Source organism: Euwallacea fornicatus, chromosome 22 (genome assembly GCF_040115645.1).
Source record: "Euwallacea fornicatus isolate EFF26 chromosome 22, ASM4011564v1, whole genome shotgun sequence".
NCBI lineage: Eukaryota > Metazoa > Arthropoda > Insecta > Coleoptera > Curculionidae > Euwallacea > Euwallacea fornicatus.
Window position 1 is genome coordinate 912,073 of NC_089562.1, and position 19,761 is coordinate 931,833.

At 36.4% G+C, this 19,761-nt stretch overlaps 2 protein-coding genes across 4 annotated transcripts; both read right to left on the reverse strand.

The window, feature by feature from the left end:
- Positions 1–111: 111 nt before the first annotated feature.
- magu (SPARC related modular calcium binding-like protein magu) lies at positions 112–14,861 on the reverse strand. 3 transcript variants are annotated; one of them, XM_066295270.1, is made up of 8 exons: positions 14,726–14,861; positions 5,690–5,910; positions 4,292–4,797; positions 2,383–2,508; positions 1,359–1,561; positions 1,073–1,310; positions 791–1,012; positions 112–739 (listed from the first exon to the last, which is right to left on the reverse strand). In XM_066295270.1, the coding sequence occupies exons 1-8, from the start codon at positions 14,768–14,770 to the stop codon at positions 684–686; spliced, it is 1,617 nt and encodes a 538-aa protein (XP_066151367.1). In that variant the 5' UTR covers positions 14,771–14,861; the 3' UTR covers positions 112–683. The 3 variants fall into 3 exon arrangements, with proteins under 3 accessions (XP_066151367.1, XP_066151368.1, XP_066151365.1); XM_066295271.1 differs by lacking the exon at positions 14,726–14,861 and adding an exon at positions 14,043–14,244 and having other exon boundaries at positions 2,383–2,478; XM_066295268.1 differs by lacking the exon at positions 14,726–14,861 and adding an exon at positions 14,043–14,244.
- Positions 14,808–19,315, reverse strand: Dus1 (Dihydrouridine synthase 1). The gene is made up of 8 exons (XM_066295272.1): positions 19,047–19,315; positions 18,517–18,737; positions 17,724–18,079; positions 17,421–17,669; positions 17,113–17,371; positions 16,902–17,057; positions 16,663–16,846; positions 14,808–14,873 (listed from the first exon to the last, which is right to left on the reverse strand). Exons 1-8 carry the CDS (start codon positions 19,057–19,059, stop codon positions 14,863–14,865), a joined length of 1,449 nt encoding a protein of 482 aa, XP_066151369.1. The 5' UTR covers positions 19,060–19,315; the 3' UTR covers positions 14,808–14,862.
- Positions 19,316–19,761: the final 446 nt, after the last annotated feature.

Below are 19,761 nucleotides of genomic sequence, written 5' to 3' on the forward strand. Positions count from 1 at the left end.
AATGCACGAAATGGAACGCTAACCAATGGCGCACAAATACGCTCTTTCGGCTATCTTCGTACCTGAGAAGTCATTTTTGTATATTATTCTTTAAGAAAAATAAGAAAAATGTAAAACAGGGCTCTGTCTTTATTTGCACTAACACGTAACAAATATAAATTTATGCTCCTCTTACGTTACAAAAATAATATACATAAAATTTGCAAAAACTGTGTTCTTCAGCTAAACTTAAACCTAAATAAAATACTTAAGTGGGGTTTTGGTTTAAGTGGAAGTTGATACAAATAATTTATTACAAGATCTCTGCCACATGCTTACGTCCAGCTTTCCTAATGGCAAATCCATTGATCTGAATCGACAAGGCTAACCTAAAAAGTTAATCGCAAAAAGTTTTTACATTACAATATGGCACCTAAAGTAATCAACAACCCCCTTTATCCAAGACCGGACAAGTACCTAAAGGAACCGACTTTATAATCTACTATTTTACAGCAAGAGAACTTAATATTTCTGTACAGTACAAGCTACAATCACAAGACCTGTTTCGCCAACCGGCCATCTTCTCGAAAATACTATCATGGCCTAATTTACCCATCCAAGGCACAAAACCTCACGCTGGAACTTTAAAGCAAAGACAAATCAGCCTTATTCAGCTCTATTTACAATCAATCTCGCCTAATCAACTAGTCATCCTTAAGCATCCTCAGGGGGCTGTCTTTGCTTAATAATTTAGACGAGGCTGAAAGGTTGCGCTTCATATCATCAGTAAATTAATTAAAAGAAAACTCACCTTTAACATTAAGACAATCCAACCACTCGGTCATGCTGATTTCTCGGTCTTTGTTGCTATCACAGTATCGCGGCAACTTTTTGCCGCATTTCTTCAGCCCTTTAATCGGAGCCACCATGTCTTTGAAAGACTTCCATTCGGATCTTTCTAGGACTTTGTTTTTGTTTTTGTCGAGGAAGTTGAAACACCAAACTGCCTGGTTTTCGTTTGAATGAATCAATCCTACAAAAAAAAATCATCATTAAAAATCTTCTGATTTAAATAATAGTTTTTATGTCTTACCTAACGATAAAGCAGGATTGTTGAGAGCCGACTTCTCGTTCATCTTCGTTTTTAAGAAATGCATTAGCTCCTGCAAGAATGTCAGCTTCTTGTCGTCTGGACATCCCTTCATGGGCGGAGGGATTGGTTTTACATTATCACAGTTGGGATGCCCGCCCTTCACTGAAGTACCGGCAATAGAGTTTCCATCATCTTCATTTACACACCAGCAGTAGGCTACTGCTGGATAACATTGGACCTAAAACTCATTATCGGAAAAATTCCTTAAGAATAATATTTTCCTAACTTTCTTGTAACGCCCATCAAGAGTGCACTCAGGAATATAAGAGGCATTATGAAAATTCCCCGTGATGCTGCTGTCGGCTTCATCCAGGGCTGTTTTTCTGTCTGCCAAACAGCCATGAGTTTGTTCTTCAGGGCTGTTGCTATCGATGGATTCATTTTCATCGCCCACAGACAGTGTTACGGTATCCAAAGCAGTGTCCAGAACTGTTTGAAAAAAGAGGCGGCCTGATTTCTTTAGTAATCATTTTGTGTATATAGGGAGACAGATAAAACAGACATGGATGTTTATTTACTAGTTACGATTTGCATATTTAAATGTAACAAATTTTAAATAGTTATGGTGGTACAACAAATAAGATCGTTTCGGTCTGAAAAATGAAGGCTGGTTAGAACAATAAAGCTAGATTATATCATATCTACTATTACTAACATTTAAGTTCGAACTGTGACACATAAAACACATTTTTTTATATCAGAGTCTACTCAGAAGTTTTTACTTATGCATTTATTGGATAAACACTTAACCATTTTTAACATTTTGCTAATCAATTGCAATCAATGGAACGATCAGAATGCAGATTTGCTTGCTTACAAATTTCTATGTAATTTGATTAATTGCTTCAATCATACATTGTACTGGATTCTGTGTAAACGGTTAAAATTCCTAACTTAAATTTCTCCCACAAAATCAATTCTCTCTTCAATTACAATTTCCTATCACTCAAATTGACTATTCAGTTATCACCCACTTTAAAGACTCCTAGGGGGCATAACCAAGCTAGGCAAATGAGTAATTTTTCGGACAATTATAATAATAGTTAGTGTTCGGTTTCTCAAAATTTTCAAAGCCTTATGCGCAAAAATGCCGATAATGCTTGAAAAGTGACATTAAGGCTCTTTTTGTCCACATTCATGAAGGTTATCATTTAAAGCTCTGTTTTTGTTTTTACTTTTTAAAAGTAATTTTTATTTTTTACAGTGTTTACTTTAGTTGAAACACTGAACACCAAAAAATTAAATCTTACCTTCCGATGTAAACGCACTGTCGAAAGGCGACCCTCCCTCGTAGTCCTCCACGGCATCTTCTCCATTCTCTGAATTGTCATTGGTCCTATTGCTATCTGATAGCAACCAAAAAACACGCGAAAAAACTATTTAAGTTCAAAACAAAGTAGGCGGGCCGTACGTTCTATGCTACAACGAACTACCCACTACTACAGTAAGCTACGAGCTACAGTGCTTCATTATATTGGCACCGCTCAGCGACGCATTAATACGTGACACTGCTCGAAAATGTTCTCAATTGATGTTTTATTAAGTGATTCATCGGTGGTAAATCATCGCTTGAGGGGTGTCAGTACTTGTAAAGCCTAAAGTCGGATTCATAGTTTTTCTCTAACGAAAGCTGTAAAATGTATCGTACATATTTAAATACCAGAATGATTAAATATAATCTTTTTGTGGACTAAAATGCCAACTAAATAATCGAAAACTTTAATTTTTCTTTAGGTTTTATGGCTTACATTGAGGAAACTATAAATACAACTTAAGGTGTGGGTATCTAGTGTAGAAGGATGATGCAGGGAGTGGTTTCTAGAGGCAGAAATATTAACTACCATAAGGCACCTACATGGAAAATACAGTTTGATGAATTGTTCCCTAAAAGGATCTTCAAGTTTCAAAATATAGTTCCGAGGCGACCCCTTCTCAATCGGACTTATTTAACGCACATTATCACGCTTTTTCTTTTTTTAAATTCGCAAACCAGATTCCGCGATTTGAAGGCGCTAAAAACATACTGTAAAGGCTACAAAATAACCTATTTTTTAAGAGTTTTTTTCATCTCAATATGTTACAGAAACTTACGCACATTTGATAAAAAAAATAAGTCATGGGTTATTTAAAATGGTGTATTTAGATCTTTTCCTGACAAAATGGCGAGGGAAAAGGTGCGATTTAACCTATATACAACAGTCATAGCTGTGGTCGTAGCCGACACAAATTTATTGCACTACGATGCCTCTCATTGAGCAATTGTTTTGTTATGAAAATCAAAGTATCAAAGTTGTTTTTCCTCCCAGGGAGTTTAGTACTAATTGTACAGATCGTCTTTATTCACTGTTGCTATGTCCTGCGGTTGGTGCTCCAAGATTAATCAAATTATAAAAAGTCGCCACTTGTTGAGGATGTTTAAGAAGTTTTTACAATGTTGTACTATGTTGAGTGATTTCTGAGACATTTGGAAAATAATTTACAAAATATATTTTGATCTCTTTAAATGTATTTTATAATAAAAATATTTTCAGAACATTTCCTGAAACCTCATGTAGAAAACTATTACGATTTTAGGCTTCTCATCGCCGAAACTCACTTCTTGGCTTTAATTTGCGGTGATATAATAAATTAAGTGCCTTTTATGGTGTATTAGTGTGGCTAATATACTTTATACGACTTTAATGCTATATTCGTATCTATCTTAGCTGCTGCTGTCGTTAATTTTTGCACGTCCTAGACGCGTTATATCATTTATTTTCATTGAAAGTAAACTTCAAATTGCAATAGAAACCAAACCAACGTGACAACAAAAATTTCTGCAAACACTCAACTCGTTCATTAACAAAACCAAACAAAATCTACATAAGTAATCTCGATGAGCGCATTTATTTGCTTTACCGCTTCTAACGAAATTTAAGCAGAAAAACAAATACTGGAAACATACGCCTGTATCGCTTAAATTAAGTCCGTTGACGAGGCTTAATTGAATCAACTCCCGAAGTGGGGGTTCGCTAAGAACTACATTATTTACATACTGGGCTTTGGGTAGGTGTAAACGCTTTCAGAGCGACTGATCAGATAAATTAAATAACGTACATTACATAGAGCGGACGGCATAATCTGGCGAAACCAACCCACGAGTCTCTATTGAATATTTACCTGTGTAACCATCTCTGGGCAGACACATCAACCACTCTTGTGAGGTGATCCTGCCATCGTTGTCCATGTCGCAGGACTTCGGGAAGGCTTTAGCGCACTTCTTCGGCTTCATGGCTTTGCTCACCAGTCGCTTGATGTCCCGGTACTCTCTCTTATCCAAAATTTGATCGTGGTTCGTGTCCAAACTCTCAAACTTCCAAATAATCACCCCGTTGTCCGAGTCATTGCGTTTCAACTCTCGCATGTACTCAGAATGAAAACTGTTCATTAGGTTGTTGTTAAATTGCGCCTTTTCCGTACGCTTGCAGTTGCGGTTTTTCCGACGACTTGGAGAACGGGCGATTTTCTTTTTGTTGCCGCCACCACATCTGATGGGCTTGCTACCGAGGTTAGAGTTCCTCTCCTTCGCCGTACCAGGGATGGGCAGACCTTCCGCGGTTACACACCAGCAGTAACCGCTTTCGGGATGGCATTGGCCCGGTTCGTAGGCACCGTTTTTTTTGCATCTAAAGAATTACGTTTTCAGTCTACATTTTGCAAACCCAGTTTAGTCGAACTAATGCGAGATGAGAATCAAATCACTCAGAAAAAAGCAGTTTAAAATACGGATATAAATAACCTCATAAAAGGTCGCAATTTGGAATGTGAAACTTAACCACTGTTAAAAAGACCGTCCGAATGTAAAATAGATATTTGACGTAGTGGGGGTTAGTGACGTAAGTGGAATGCGAGAGATTGACAGGTTCTAACTCGGGTAATGTTAATCGTACGACAGATTTACCATTGACATATTAACAAGAACTTTCGTTCAAGTTCGAGCGAAAAACAAAGTTCCAAGTGACCGTATTTTTTCTGCTATTTGTTCCCGCCTTCATAGGAACAGGAAGTATTTACTTGTATATTTATTAATAATGAAAATTAACTAAGAATAATTAATTAATATATGCATCAGTATGACGCATTATGAAATGACATAACGAACCAGACACAGGTTAAAAATGTGGGCGAATTTCTCGCAGTCTTCACAGTCGTACCAACGGTAGCAAAGACAGAATGACAGAGAGAGAATTTTAATATTTTTCTCAATTTTCGGAAAATTAATTTTCTTATCTAAGTTTTCGGAGAAGAAATTTCATGGCATTTTCCCTATGACCGAATTCTCATTTCGAATTTTGCTCGATCCTACTTCTAGCTACGTTACCTCCACCTTAAGAGCCAATGCACTAGAGTATTGACAACTTTAACTGGAAGGTAATATCCATGAAAACCAATAGAATCTACTAGCCAATGAATGCCCTTATCTCATCATTTCACGATAAATTATCCTCTTCATAAAGTTGCCTAGACAGTGATTTATTGGCACTAAGAGATGAATCAAGTACCTTTTAAAGAACTCACCGTGCCGTGAATCTGTATTGAGGAAAATCCAGATTAAAATCCTGCCATTCCAGACAAGTTCGATGTTTTTTGCAGGGGCCTCTCTTGACAAACGTCACGTTCTTGTTCTGACAACGTACCAGTTCCAATTGACACCGATTGGGGTAACTCAGTCCGTCCGAGCCGCACACTATCTTCTGATTGTCAGGTTTCTGACATGCTTTTGGGTAGCACACCGTTGTCTGAAACAAAAAAGACAATTTTATAGACACAGCAGACGCTCGATAATGTAAGCTGATTCGAACCAAATGTGGTTCGCATTATCGAAATGTTCACGTTAGCACGCGTGATTTAAATAGTAAACGATTTATTAAAGAAACGTTAAATACACGTGTGGGGTGTCCTTAGATGGGGTTGGCTACGCCACAAATAGGCCAAATTTTGCGTTTTTCGACATAAAGTCGCTCTTCATAAAAGTTGTTACTTGGCCCAAAAACACCTTCTTACGTTAGCGAACGTCTACTGTATTAAAAGAAGGGAAGTTGCAAGATCAACTTAAAATATCAGAAACTGAACTTTCGGGCCTCGAACGGTTCAAATATTCGATTTTTGAGAAAATAATTCAATGGATAGGGTGCTCTGCAGGTCGCAACCTCTGCTCATCCTTCGTAATCGAAGAAACTATTAGTCGGAGCAAATTAAAACCAAGGGCGTACGCCACTGAATCATCAACCAATTGAAGTCTAAAAAGATCAGTTTTCGAAAAAAGACGACTTAGTAAACTTCAATTATTCCACCTGGTACTCTGCCGAGTACGACCTATCGAAGCCCTGTTTCAAATCGGGGAAATTGGAACTCATGGCAGATTGAAAACAGAGGCGCACGGAGCATTTACCAAGACATCGATCAAGTGAGGTCTACAAAAACGGAGGATCGAGGATCAAAACGAGTGCAAAAATCGACGCTCCGAATGCAGGCACACAAAAGGGATCGCACTCAAATACAAAACGGCGTGTGCATGTGAGAAACGTGAATCGGGTTTGGTTCTTTTGACTCCTACGCGGTCAAGCGGCCATAAGGGCTTCGGTGGTCCCGACCAGGTGCGCATTCCGCTATTGTGAACAGGTGGGCAACGCGGCCGCCATTGTGGTTAACACCTGTGTGCTCTGTCACACCGTTTATCTACCTGCTAAATGCGGCTGTAGCCGCAGGACCGGACCTGAAATACCAAGGAAAGTTACTACAGACTGAAATTTAAAGGTACAAGCGCCAGTGAAAAAAGGGCATTGCAAGCAAATTATCTAGCTAGGTGAGGGCCCCCGAAAGCTCCGCGAAATTCACTCTCTGCTCTAATAAAGGGGCTGAATGCGGTCCTGTTTTGAAGACGTTGAGTCTGAGAAGATTCTTCTTCTTCCCACCCTCGCGCGTCTTCTTATCGTAAAACTGACCGGCCTTTCTTCCCATAACTCGATCTCGCGGTTTTTAATTACAGGCCGGCAGAAAATATGAGCCGCTTTCTTCTTTTTCTTCTTCGCTTCCTTTTTGACAGATTTACCGTCCGTAATTCTCGCATTTAATCGTTCTCAAATCGGTTTCTCGAGAACCATTGTCTCGGAGACACTTAACAGACTGCAGTTTACAATGAACCGTACAGTTTGTTTGACTATGGGAGTCGTTTTAGGTCAACCGAAACCAGTCGGTTTTCCCATCAGGTTCAAGAGATGTTGTGGTGACACCGGTTTAACGATATATATTGATGAATGATCAGAAACGGAGACGGAGAGCTGGGTTTTTCCTGCTCATCGTTCAGGCTATAAGAACTGAATTGATGTCGGAAGATTCCCTCGGAATTGAATTTAATGAAGTCTCTAACGTGTAAACAACTTTTGGCAGTCATTGGCGTCGCATAAACCATCAATAAGTCACACGTTACGTAATAAAACTGTGAATGAAAACATATCAACACGAAATTAATAACAACACCAAATCGTTGCGCGGTTCAAGAAGCCAGAGGAACGAAAATGCACTCGTTTCATTTCAGCCAAGAAACCTTCAAATTAATTTTTTTTTTGCACTTTCTCCATAAAGGGCCGTATAAAGGTGACTTCTTTATACCTTTTAAGTGACCGCAACGACGCAATATAATAGCGCGGGTACCGCCCATCATCCGCCATATGGCGGTGGTGGTTCCCTTGATCGCTTTCCTAGAACCATCGGCCTAATGGTGCCAAGCTGTCTGCTATCGAGGGCCGAGGTAGGACGGAGGAGAGGTCTTAAGGGCCGCAGATCGTCCGCTACAATAATGGCTTTAAAATCAACATTAATCTCTTATTGGGACATGTTTACGTGATTGAAATTGGATCTGCCAGTTTGCAATTTGTTTCATTGGGGAAGAATGTTATTGAGGGCTGCGTTAATTGATGCGAAAACGTTCTGGTTGATCGCATGTTTGGAAACTGAGAGCGTAACTTAATAGAAATGAAGGAGAAAATGGGAAATGACTATTTACTTACAAAAAATTTAAGTTTACTCTCAATCACACATTTAACCCGGAAACTCTCTAGCCTGCTCGTTCGCATTTTGGACAGACCAGTTGTGGATAATGGCTATGTCGGTATACAGTATATTTTAACGTTTCTTTCAGCAATTAACCTGTATTAAGGTAATAACACATTCAGGCTTTCCCCCCTAATGTAAAACAAATTACTCACTTATAATGACTTACATTTTATTCACGAACCATCTACAAATATTTTTATGCTTCATGGAGTATTTATTTATATATATGTATAGAAACTCATGTATGTCAGCTCCTAACTAGTTTACCTTTGAATATTACCTAGTTTTACTCATGAGTATTCAAGCATGACGTAATACACCAGTGCCTTTAAGTTAAGTACGAGTACAATGGAGTTTCGCTCCACAATTCTCTCATGACTAAATACGAAAAATCGAAAATTAACCTTTTTATACAACAGCAGCTTTTATGTGGACTTAGAAACACTCATGACTTTACAGTCGCTAGTTATTAAACTTTACTCGAGAATATTGATTCATTACTCACGAGTACGTTTTAATTTTTTGATGTTTAAAATTGAAAATAAAGAAAACACCCTAATTTTCTCGGTCGTATTTTAGACAAATCACTTGGGAATAACGACCAGTTTTACTCGAGAGCTCGAGTTGTTGAAATGTCCTTTTATAAATTAATACTTTGTATTAAGGTAAAAACACAAAATAATTTACACCTTGACAATAAATTAATTTATTCCTTGCTCATTAATAATTCTAATGTGATGTAAAGTATAATTGAGTTTGTCGGAAAGAAACAAACTCCGGCGTATGCGCTCTTATTTTAATCACTTCCCATGTGTTTTATTCCTGAATAATTCAAATTTTATTCATGCATCTGTTTTCACCGATGAATAAACCAATTTTGATTTGAAGCTTCATTCGTTTTTACACAGCAAAAACCCACTCACGCTTATGCGCGCGCGTTTTTACAAACGAGAAATTTTAAGCAGAAATACTCGCGTATGCTTTTTCACACGAGTAACTTTAAGCAAAAATACTCGCTTTACGCTTTATGATTCACTCGTGAAGAAACACGAAGAATTCAATATTAGGATTTGCATTAACTCATGCCTGCCCGCTCGTGTTGTCAAGCACTTTCTCATGACTAATAAATCACGCTCTTACTTCCGCAGTCAGAAAAATGCTTTTTCAAGGAGAAATTGACTTGACCGACTAATGGGAAACTAAAGGGTTGGGCGGCATATTCCAATCGGAGGAGGATACCTCACTTCCCCTCCCTCGTTTATGAACTACTACTGAGTGATGAAGATATTATTAATGAGTTTAAGATATCCTGAAAGAATTTCTCTAGACCTTTGAGACGCTGCACTACTTTCTCCAACTACGCATGGTGTCCATTTAGCACCCCCTCGAACTTCTTTTAGTTCATTTATGACTTCAATTATGGGGATGTATATGCTAATAAAGGTTAATTTTATAATTAGTGACATCTCTACAGGATGTCTCAAAAAAATGGCGTGTTACGAAGGGTCAATTTTTCTAATAAGAGCACCTGTAATTTTGTCACGTGATAGAATCTTCATTTGACTCTGTATTAATTCCTAGATTTTCTTTTGCTCCGAGAGACAATGGCTTGAAGCTATGAAATTTTAAAAAGAATTTTAGACATTTGCGATACTTCATAAAAAAATGTAAAACTACAGTTGGTGTAGGTCATATATCGATCATTTTAAGATGAAGTCCGATATAAGGTCACCTTAACGGGCACGAGTACTCATTTAGCCAAAAATACATACAGGGTGTTCGCAATGGCAATTTTATATTTCACCTTTTCAACTTTAATTTTCTTCATTTTGGCATAAAATAACGTCTATTTATCGCAAATGTCAATGGAATTATTAATAATTTGGGAAAAACCTGCATTCGTGGCCATGTGTTTGAGTGCGTAGCATGCATTGCCATAGTTCCAATGGGTTTTTTAAGCTTTAACAGTGAATTTACGATTTTCTGTTCCCTCGAAATGTATGTATTTTAGAACTGGCTATGAAAGTGAAATATTTTCAACAAAAACTTATTATTATGATTTATGTAATTGGTTCATGTGATAGAAATAGTTTTTGGCACAACAATTTCGTAATGGATGACATCTAAATGTAAGAAGCCTAGAAAGACTAAAGTGGTGTTGCGAAGGGTCAGGAAGTGCTAATTATGAAAAGAAAAGTCGAAAAAAGAGGGTCTCAGGAGAAGAAAATCAATTGAACATCATTATATCAGTTGTAGTAAACCCAAGTATTAGCATGAGAGAAATTAGTCCAGAAATTAATGAGGGGTCAAAACTTAAAACAAACACTACCGAAATCATGGCAACGCATGCTAAACATTCAGAGACATGGCCATGAATGCAGGTTTTACTGAAATAACTAATAATCCCTTTAATAGCTAAGGTAAATAGGGCATGATTTTATGCACCGATAAAGAAAAAAAGAAAAAAATTAAAACTGAAAAGGAAAAAATTTAAATTGTGATAGCGAACACACTGTACGTATTTTTGACTAAAGGCGCATGCGTTACTGCCAAGATGATCTTATGTGAGAATCCATTCTGAAATTATCAAAGCTTAACTTAAGCCGATTGCGACTTTAATTCTATTGTCAAGGATTGCAAATGCCCAAGCTTTGTTTTAGCCTCGAGCCAGTGCGTGCTAAGGTAAAAAAAATCTAAGAACTAACACAGGATCAAGAGAAAATTTTATCGTGCGAGAAAAATGCAGATGATCTCATTAAAAAAAAAAACACTTTATGACGCCCTCCTCTTTTGGGCACCTTGCAAGGTTATCACTAATTTTAAAAGTTACCTACATTAGCCTCAAATACATTTCCAGAATTGATTTTTGTATGAAATCACAAATAAAAGCGCAAGAGCCCGAGGAGCTGTTGAATGGACAGCTTATTTCGTACTTTATTTACTCCTCTTTATTTTTAAATGGATCTATTCTTTACAACCCGAAACTAACGTTTTTTTAACTGCTTACATTGTCAACAACACCGTTATGAAAAACATCTCTCGAATCTATTCCTCTGGTCTACTTTAACGTTCTTCTTTAAACAAAACTTTCCCGTAGACCAAACAATCTAAAGCAACTGCGCTACAAAATAGAACGAAAACCCACCAGATGTTCCAGGCTTTCCAGGGTCAAACAGACCCTAAATCATCTATAACAGTTATAAAAGCCGCGATCCTTGTGAGTGCTTCAAATTCGCACTTGTTTACAGTGGAACGATCTGGATACGTAGGTCGATTTATAAGGAAAAAATACCTTTTCACTTTTTTTTTCACGTCGCAAAATCACAGATAAAAGACCATTTAACAGCAGGTCCCCTGAAACATGCCATCGGGCCGGTTTTTATTTATACGCCAGCAGACAAAGAAAGCGCTTTTGTTTTAAGTGGCGGCCATTTTTTGCGGACAGGGTGTAGTAGTGGTCAGTTCGTTAGATATTTATTGAATTTGCATGTTGTCGCGTTTGCATATTTAATTTATTCCCTTACACAGGGCAGGACTCCACCCAATTACCCCATATACCAGCAGTATATTCCGGAATCATTCAAAATATGCATCTAATGTCCGCCATCCGCACGTACGGCACCAGCGAAGAATTTCAACTTTATCCGACGGTGGTACGTGCCAGTGGTATCATGGGATGACGTATACACGAGTCAGAAACGTTAGTGCGGTCCTGGTGCTTAAATGACATATCATTGTATTGAGATTAAAATGTTATCTCGCGTTGGAGATGCGGAGAATCTTATTAATTATTCTCCTAAAACGTTATTAACGAAAACGTGTATACGTAATTCGTGGGTCTGAGGACGATGATACATACGTTAAGAGGATTACGAATTTTTAGCCACGGTTGGTGATAAAGGTGATGGTCCCGTATTCTTGGAATCCGCTATCGAAATGCCGTGTCTTAATTCTTGTAAGGATTGAATCATGCGAGATGGACCCCTGGTTAAAAACGATGATATTTTAAGAATTTTCGTACATTTTTAATTTTACAATATACATATTTGAGAAAAATCGAATTTTACCAGTCTATAAAAATATAGGTTAAGATTTTAAATGTCATCTGGTAACGTCGCTCCCCTGTCCAAACGAACATTTATTTTTTCCACAAATTGCCATTAGCTAATATAAACAAATGAAAAGCGAGGTGTTGCCGGTTATTCTGGACAAACAAAGGGTACGGAGAATCTCCAAAATTCGTATATTTGATCCATGAATTTTTTATTTAAAGATTCACAAAATAAAGTGGAAAATTAACCGCAGACTTCTCGTCGAATCTGGCAATATTGTACACCCTGCTGGCTCTATACTTCTGTTAAAATTTTACATTTATCTCACAAAACCGTCAAGAAACACGACATTGCCACTTTGTGGTTGTCTAATAAATATCGAAGAATGTTGATACCTTATTTCGAATAACCGCCAAAGCCCTAACGATTGTATTTATCGGGCCAATGAAATTGTTCATATTTGAAATTTTGAATACGTGCCATCTGGCAACGCTGCTTGTCTACAATAAACATTTTTTACCAAACACTTATGTCATATGTTAATGAAAACAAACGAAAAGTGTGTGCCACTGTAACCAACAAATTCGTAGATTTTTCAGTACTTGATTAGGGATTTTTTGATTTATTACATTAGAAAAGAACGGGGAAACCAACTATTGGCATTTAACAAATTATTGTTAAATTTGGAAACGTTGTGCACCTAGATGGTTATGTGCCTTTTTGTGAAAACCTGACGCTTATGTAGCAAAATAATCGCTAACCACGGTACCTCAACCCACCCAAGCATGCCCAAAGTTGGAGAGGATCTGCCCCCTCTCAACTAAAACATTTTTTTTGCATTTAAAGGGGCATTTTAGATTTCTGATTAAAACCAGTTATTGTCAAAATGCATCGCCTGTAAGTGAATTATGATTTCTCACGCAGAAGGATCTCCAGTGCCCTTATACCTACACCCATCGTATGTTTTTGCGCACAAACGGACCGAAATTGTTTGTTTAAATTTAAGTTTCCATGGCGAAAACAATGCATTTAGCCCTCGATCCACGCCTATGCTGAATACGACTCTGCCATGCCAATAAAAAAAGCCAAACATTACATTTTTAAAATCATATGATAGCGCTGTTTACTTATGCAAAAAAATCAATTTTTTGCGGTAAATTTTTATGCATTATTAGGAACGAACGAAAACTGTGGCTTCGTCATTTTTCGAGAATAAATAAATTCATACGTTTCCAGTAATAATTGAATTGTGAATTTTTTAGACTATTCAACCGCAAAGTATTACTAGAAATTAACAAAGAAAAAATGAATATTTAAAAACTGTCAAATAGTCGTTGAATTCATTATTTCGCTTGCGAAAAACTCACTAAACGCAAAGTTGCCATTTTGCCATTTTAGCCAAAATCTAAAAATTATTAAGCATAACTAAACAACAAAGCTTCTTCCTTTCAAATTATACTTTCTCGGGAAGATGCTCTAAAGCAAGACATAATTGTATGCTTAATTTAGACTAGTTGAATTCTGTCATACTTCTCCTAATTAACCTTTAACCACATGTGGAAATTGATATCACATTATAAATCTCTTCTAAAATTTTCCTTATTGTAGTAATGCACATAAATCACATCAACGTATAACAAATCAGTTATTTTGCTGACGAAAAACTAATCATACTGAGGTCAAACGAGCACAAACGCGTTTCCCGGAAACCATCCGAGGTGTAACTAGATGCACTATTTTTCTCAAATTACTTGCTGGCTTACCTCGTCACAAAACACCCCCAAAACAAGCAAACCGAAAAAGAAAATCCTGGACAGCATCTTCCACCACCGGAAACTGTTTTTTGCTTAAGCGAACATGCTGCAGAGCGATCTGCAATTGAGTTAAGCAATATATGACGAAAAAATCACCCGGAAACAGATCGATCCGTTCGTCCGTCCGTCCGGAGCACCAAAGACAATCTGCTAGACCCGAAGCGCAGCTTTTCAGTTCGAATAACCGACCGTGTTGTAATATCCAAGTGCGGCCAGTTTCTGTGGCCTGCACCAAACCCAACTGGTTACAGGGTACGGTACTAAACAAGAATGGTTTTGAATGGCTTTTAAAGATTGAAAATGCCTCAGGAGGTTTGAACTTAAAAACGAAGTTGAAATAAAATGAAGAATGAATGAAAAAATGTAGTTGGCTTTAGAGAAAGTCATGAAGTGATCACATTTTAAGGTTTATTCCAAACGGTCAAGAAACCATCCCAGAACAATTTAAGAATCCTGGGCAACGCGCTTTTTTAAATTTGAACTCGGAGCAAAAAATGTACCTACCAAGGGGATTCCTTCGACAAGCATAATTTTCAGTCTAAGGCAGATTCCCGGTAGGTCGAAATAAGCTTTAAATTTCATTTTCGAAGTCATTTTCACAAAAATGCTGTAGAAAGTTCTTAATTACCTACCTCGAAGGTTTCCTTCCTTTCAGTTTTGTAGTATTTTGCTTGCATCCACTAATTGCTGTTCTGATTGTTCTCGTCTTTGTTTACTTTCGTATACCCATGTTTCTTCTGCCTCAATTTTGTTTTGGATGAGTTTTTCTTCATTCTGCCACTATGAACAATGAACAACAAATACTTAAAGAAACTTTCAGGAAAACTTAAAAACTCGTAACCCATAAAGACCTAAATATTGTAATTTGTACGACCAGGTAGAAATTTATGCACCAGCTCGGATTATAACTAACTTCCTCCTCGTTTAAACCGCAATTTCCGATGGGTTCTATCGGCGCTTATTTTAGCCATTAGGTAAACACGATCTATTACTAATTCGTAGTAGTTATTAGCTAAAGTGCATTTGTGGTATTAGCGAAAAAAGGGCTAAACGTATATTCCAATAGAATCAAATAGTTATTTGGACGGAAGTTACGGTCGGCATTTGTAAAGTGATTCAGCCCTCAATAGAGCTTTGTTCTGTTGCAAATGTGCCGCCTTATAGTTTTTAATGGCAGATTGCATATTTTCGCACGATGGTTATTGCGTCTAGGCATAATGGATCTATTACATAGATGGTTGGTAATGTAACGTTATTTTCCACGGAGCAATTACTCGCTTGGGTTATTGGTTGAGAAGTCATAAAACCAAATAGGATGATAAAATACAATATGAGAAAGACAGTTTTGGAAGCAGCAAAATGCATCTTTATGGCGTATAAGGAGAAACTTATTAATGGAAATAAACCACTCATAACAAAATAAAATGTATTTCAGAACATTTCGATTTTATATGGCACATTCATGTACTTATGTTCTATACGTTGGGATGGATTCACCATTTTTTCTTCCATTATATTTGGGAATAACTTCTGATACACAAGTCAAAGTTATTGGAGCGATCGAATTGCATACTATTCTTCGTTAAAACAAACTAAAAATAACATTTACCCCTTAATAGGGGGTAAGGCGAAAACCCCTGGGGAACGTTTCGATGAAAAATTTGTTGCCGTCTTCTGAAGTAGAAAAAGTCTCAGACTCGTTTAGTTTTAACTGAGAATAGTGTACAATTCACGTATGTTTAGTGTGAGACGTTATTCCCAAACATAATAAAAGAAAAAATATCCAAGTGGTATCCTGCGAAGGTTCAACATTCAAGAGGTGCCTAGAGCAGCATAAACCACCAGGAAACCCACACATCCACTTTCGAAATAGCGGCGATAACTTAATAGTTATTTTAATTGCACAAATTCTTTAATACCCATGTTCGCGAGATTAATTATTTAATAGACGCCATAATATCCATCTATTTATATCCCGATATGTGTAAGCGGCAACTAGCGTGGAGTCAATTCGTGTCTTGTTCGCAAAAAAACTCAAATCGATTATCTCCGATTTGACCCCAATGGTTTATTGTCGATGCTAATTATTTTGTGCATTAAGTCATCATGAATCCATTAGAAAATATATTTTACGAAGTCATCTAATTGTAAGGATTTTAAAATAATGTCTGATAAAAAATAAAGCATAAGCAGATTCTTCTTAGTCTACAAGGGCGATATAAGTCTAATCATCATAGGTGTAACCAATGCGGAATTGTAAGCAACCTCCAACATACATCCTGGGAAAATCAAATTATAGGTCATTGGGGCTCAGTTTGCCTGAAGTCTTCTATTTGGTTATGAAAAGTAGCAGAACTTTTCACATATTTGAACCATTTAACTATATGCAGAGCGTTTCGAAGTTGGCGTCAGTTATTGAATGATTTTCAAATATATGTGCGTACAAAGTGAAAATAAATTTGAAATGAAAATGTCCCGGCTATAGGTTCAAATTAACAAAAAAATATATGTATACTAAAAAAAATTTATTGCTTGCCGTTAATAGTTAACAATTGCATTTTAAAATTACCTGCAGTGCTATTATTCATTTCTTTTTCTAATTTTTTTTTATTTGATTTTTTTTCATCAGCATAACGTTTAGCCATTTCTCTCCTAGTTTTCACTAAAATTCTATGACCCTCGCAATCCAAATTCTGCAAAAAACATTTGTCCCTGCAGCATTTCTTGCATAACTTATAACCGCATTTGGATCCCTAAATTTAAAGAATATAAAACACTCACATCCAACAAAAACGCTAAAAAACTTACCAATGGATTTTCACATAAAGAGCACTTCTCCGAAGACCTTTCTTGATTGCTTTCACATTTCTCAGGCCTCCTCAAAATTCTCCTCAATTTCTTCATTTTTTTTCTACTTATAACATTCCCATCAGAGTCTTCATAACACCTCTTGCCTCCATCTGCCTAAAATCCTTCATTATTGGTTCCTATAAACAAATTTTAAACATTTTTAGTTTACCAATTTCTCTTCAGCCTCTTTTACTCTATCTTCAACTTTTTTAACATGATTCTCAGGAGTGTCTCTAACATAAGGCTGACATAACCATGGAGGGAGTACTAGATTTTGACTCTGAGTAGTTTTAATTGTCCATAATTCTTCACCACAGTGAAATTTATTGTACATTGATTGAATTTGCTTAGTTATGGCTCTAAATTTATCAAGTGTATTTGCGGCCCCTAATTCTATGCGAAGATTATTATTTTCTGGGAGAGAAAGGCTAAAAAATGATCATACAGCGCGGAAAACTAAATTTTAAGTCTGCTTACACATGATGAAATAATTTAAACAAATGGCCTCGGATATAGCTATTAGGACATGGATGGTTTTGAACTAAATTCAAATACTCTAAAGCAGGTTCCCAACAAGGAGGATTTTGGCTCAAAAACAACGCAGGGTTATACAGATTTCCTTCTGCAGTCATAACTCCTACAGCACCAGTTTCATTAAGACACCTTTCCAAATCTTGCATATTTTGAATGTTTCCATTTGAAATAACCGGAATTTTCACAGCTTCTCTAGTGGCATACAAAATTTGTATTTACAAACCCATTTCTTTAAGCAAAAATTACCTCACAGCCTTCACATAGCTCCAATCAGCCAAACCTGTTAAAGGTCCTTTTTGCTCTCGAGTTCTGCCATGCAGAGTGAGCATTTTACAACCAGCAGATTCTAACATTTTTGCATACTCTATGGTTTTCTCCTTGGTTTCAAAACGTCTGACTTTGCAAGTCACTGGAACTTTTAAATTTTTGCTTAAAAGGCTGACAATGTCGCGCAAAAGGGGCCATTCATTCTGCAAGAAGGCTCCATAATGGCCTCTTTTGGCTATTGCCTGGGGACAACCTAGGTTTATATCGATTGCTACACAATGATCCTGGGCTAACTGAGCTGCTTCGAGCATAGTTTGAGGATTGTTACCACAAAACTAAAATTGTGACAGTGTTGGGAATTTTACAAAATTATTGTTGTAAAAATAAATTTACTTAAAAATTAATTAAGTACTTTAAAAATAGTTAATATTCATAATAGAGTATGCTACATGAATTATTCCTAGAATTTCATCATATATGCAACTATGCAATAATATACAGGATATTTTGTAAAAAAAATTAACTAAGTATATATTTCCTTCCCTATACAAAAATTTGAAAGGCTGTTTTTATTAGGTCTGCTATTTACCTATGACGATTCCCAAAATTTGGTAGATTATATCAAGCAACTTGTGAGATAATAGCATTCTGAATTTTCCTGATACTTTATATATTTTTAAACTTGAGTTATATACAAAATTGAACATATCGAAAAAAGAAATATAGTACATATTTTTTAAATTATTAGTGCAGCACTTGTTCTAATTTGTACCTGAATAATCAAAGGTTTATCATCTTCACAAGATACTAAAGCCTCATTTCGATATTTCAAATCTCTGACAAATAGTGCACTATGCAACATTGGCGTATAGCACAATTGCGCCCCATATTTTCGGCTCAGTAACCGCCACGCTAGTTCACTTGCATCCACCATTGGAGCCACAATTTTAGTGGGGGCGCTTAAAGTGTCTCTCCAGAAATCCATAACTACATCTAAAAAGATTTGTGTAAAATAAGATATGAGTTGTCTGAGTTTTTGAAAATTTGCGTATTTTATTTAATAATTTTGCTAATTATACATATTTGAACCATTAAAAAAGTGAATATCAGGAAAGTAAAAAAAAAAATTGTGAGGTTAGTATTCAAGATATTTGATGTGTACTTGTTTTTGTTCGTCACATGTCAATATAGTTAATATGCTGGAGAGTAATACAAGATCTTTCCATCTACATGAGAGAAAGAGTGCGAACATTTTTAGTTTAACTGGTTGTCTAATTACAGCATTGAGAAAAAATGCATTACCAAATTGCGCCATTTTCAAATTAATTTCAACATTTCTGTAAATTTTCAAAGAAATACTTCAAACAACAAAAAGTAATAAGTAAACTCTGGTAAATGACTTCAGATTTCGTAACAAGCAAACTTATTACTCCACAATGACGACTACTACTAATTAATAACATAATTACTATCAACATGGTCATAAGAGCCACAATCCCGCATTGCGATATGCGTCCATTTAAATACCTAATATACGTCTTAAATAGTTTTCGAAACTATTTTAAATATGTGTTAAGTAGACCCTAAAGTAAGAAATACAAAATATACTGTTGCCTTAAGGGTATATTATGATGTTCTAGACGCTTTTTAGAACCATAATTTGCATTGATGCTAGGACAGGACAGGTTCAACGATTCCATTTCATGATGCAGGTTATTCTTCTTTGATTGCAGTTCAAATTCTTGGTCCTTGTTTTGCGAACGAAGGCATCAACTAATGCCTAGGCCATTACCTGGAGATTATCATTTAGACAAAGTTGTCATTACTTTAAATATTTAGTCGTAAAAATCAAATTAACTAATTACACCTATAGGTATTGGCGAGAGAATAAACTTTACCTCTACCTGAGAGATAAGTACCTAACTCTACTTTATTACAAGTTTAGTCGATATTTACTTATTAACATTAAGTACTTACTCTCCAAAATCTCTATTTTACAAGTAACCAAAATGCAATC

Coding starts and splice junctions, on each gene's coding strand:
- magu (XM_066295268.1), bottom strand. CDS start 14,099: ATGCTGTCCAGGATTTTCTTTTTCGGTTTGCTTGTTTTGGGGGTGTTT. Junction 4,798..5,689: donor CAATACAGATTCACGGCACG/GTGAGTTCTTTA, acceptor GTAATTCTTTAG/ATGCAAAAAAAACGGTGCCT. Junction 1,562..2,382: donor CAGTGCGTTTACATCGGAAG/GTAAGATTTAAT, acceptor TTTTTCAAACAG/TTCTGGACACTGCTTTGGAT.
- Dus1 (XM_066295272.1), bottom strand. Junction 18,080..18,516: donor ATAAACCTTTGATTATTCAG/GTACAAATTAGA, acceptor TCACAATTTTAG/TTTTGTGGTAACAATCCTCA. Junction 17,058..17,112: donor AAGAGGCTGAAGAGAAATTG/GTAAACTAAAAA, acceptor GAAGGATTTTAG/GCAGATGGAGGCAAGAGGTG.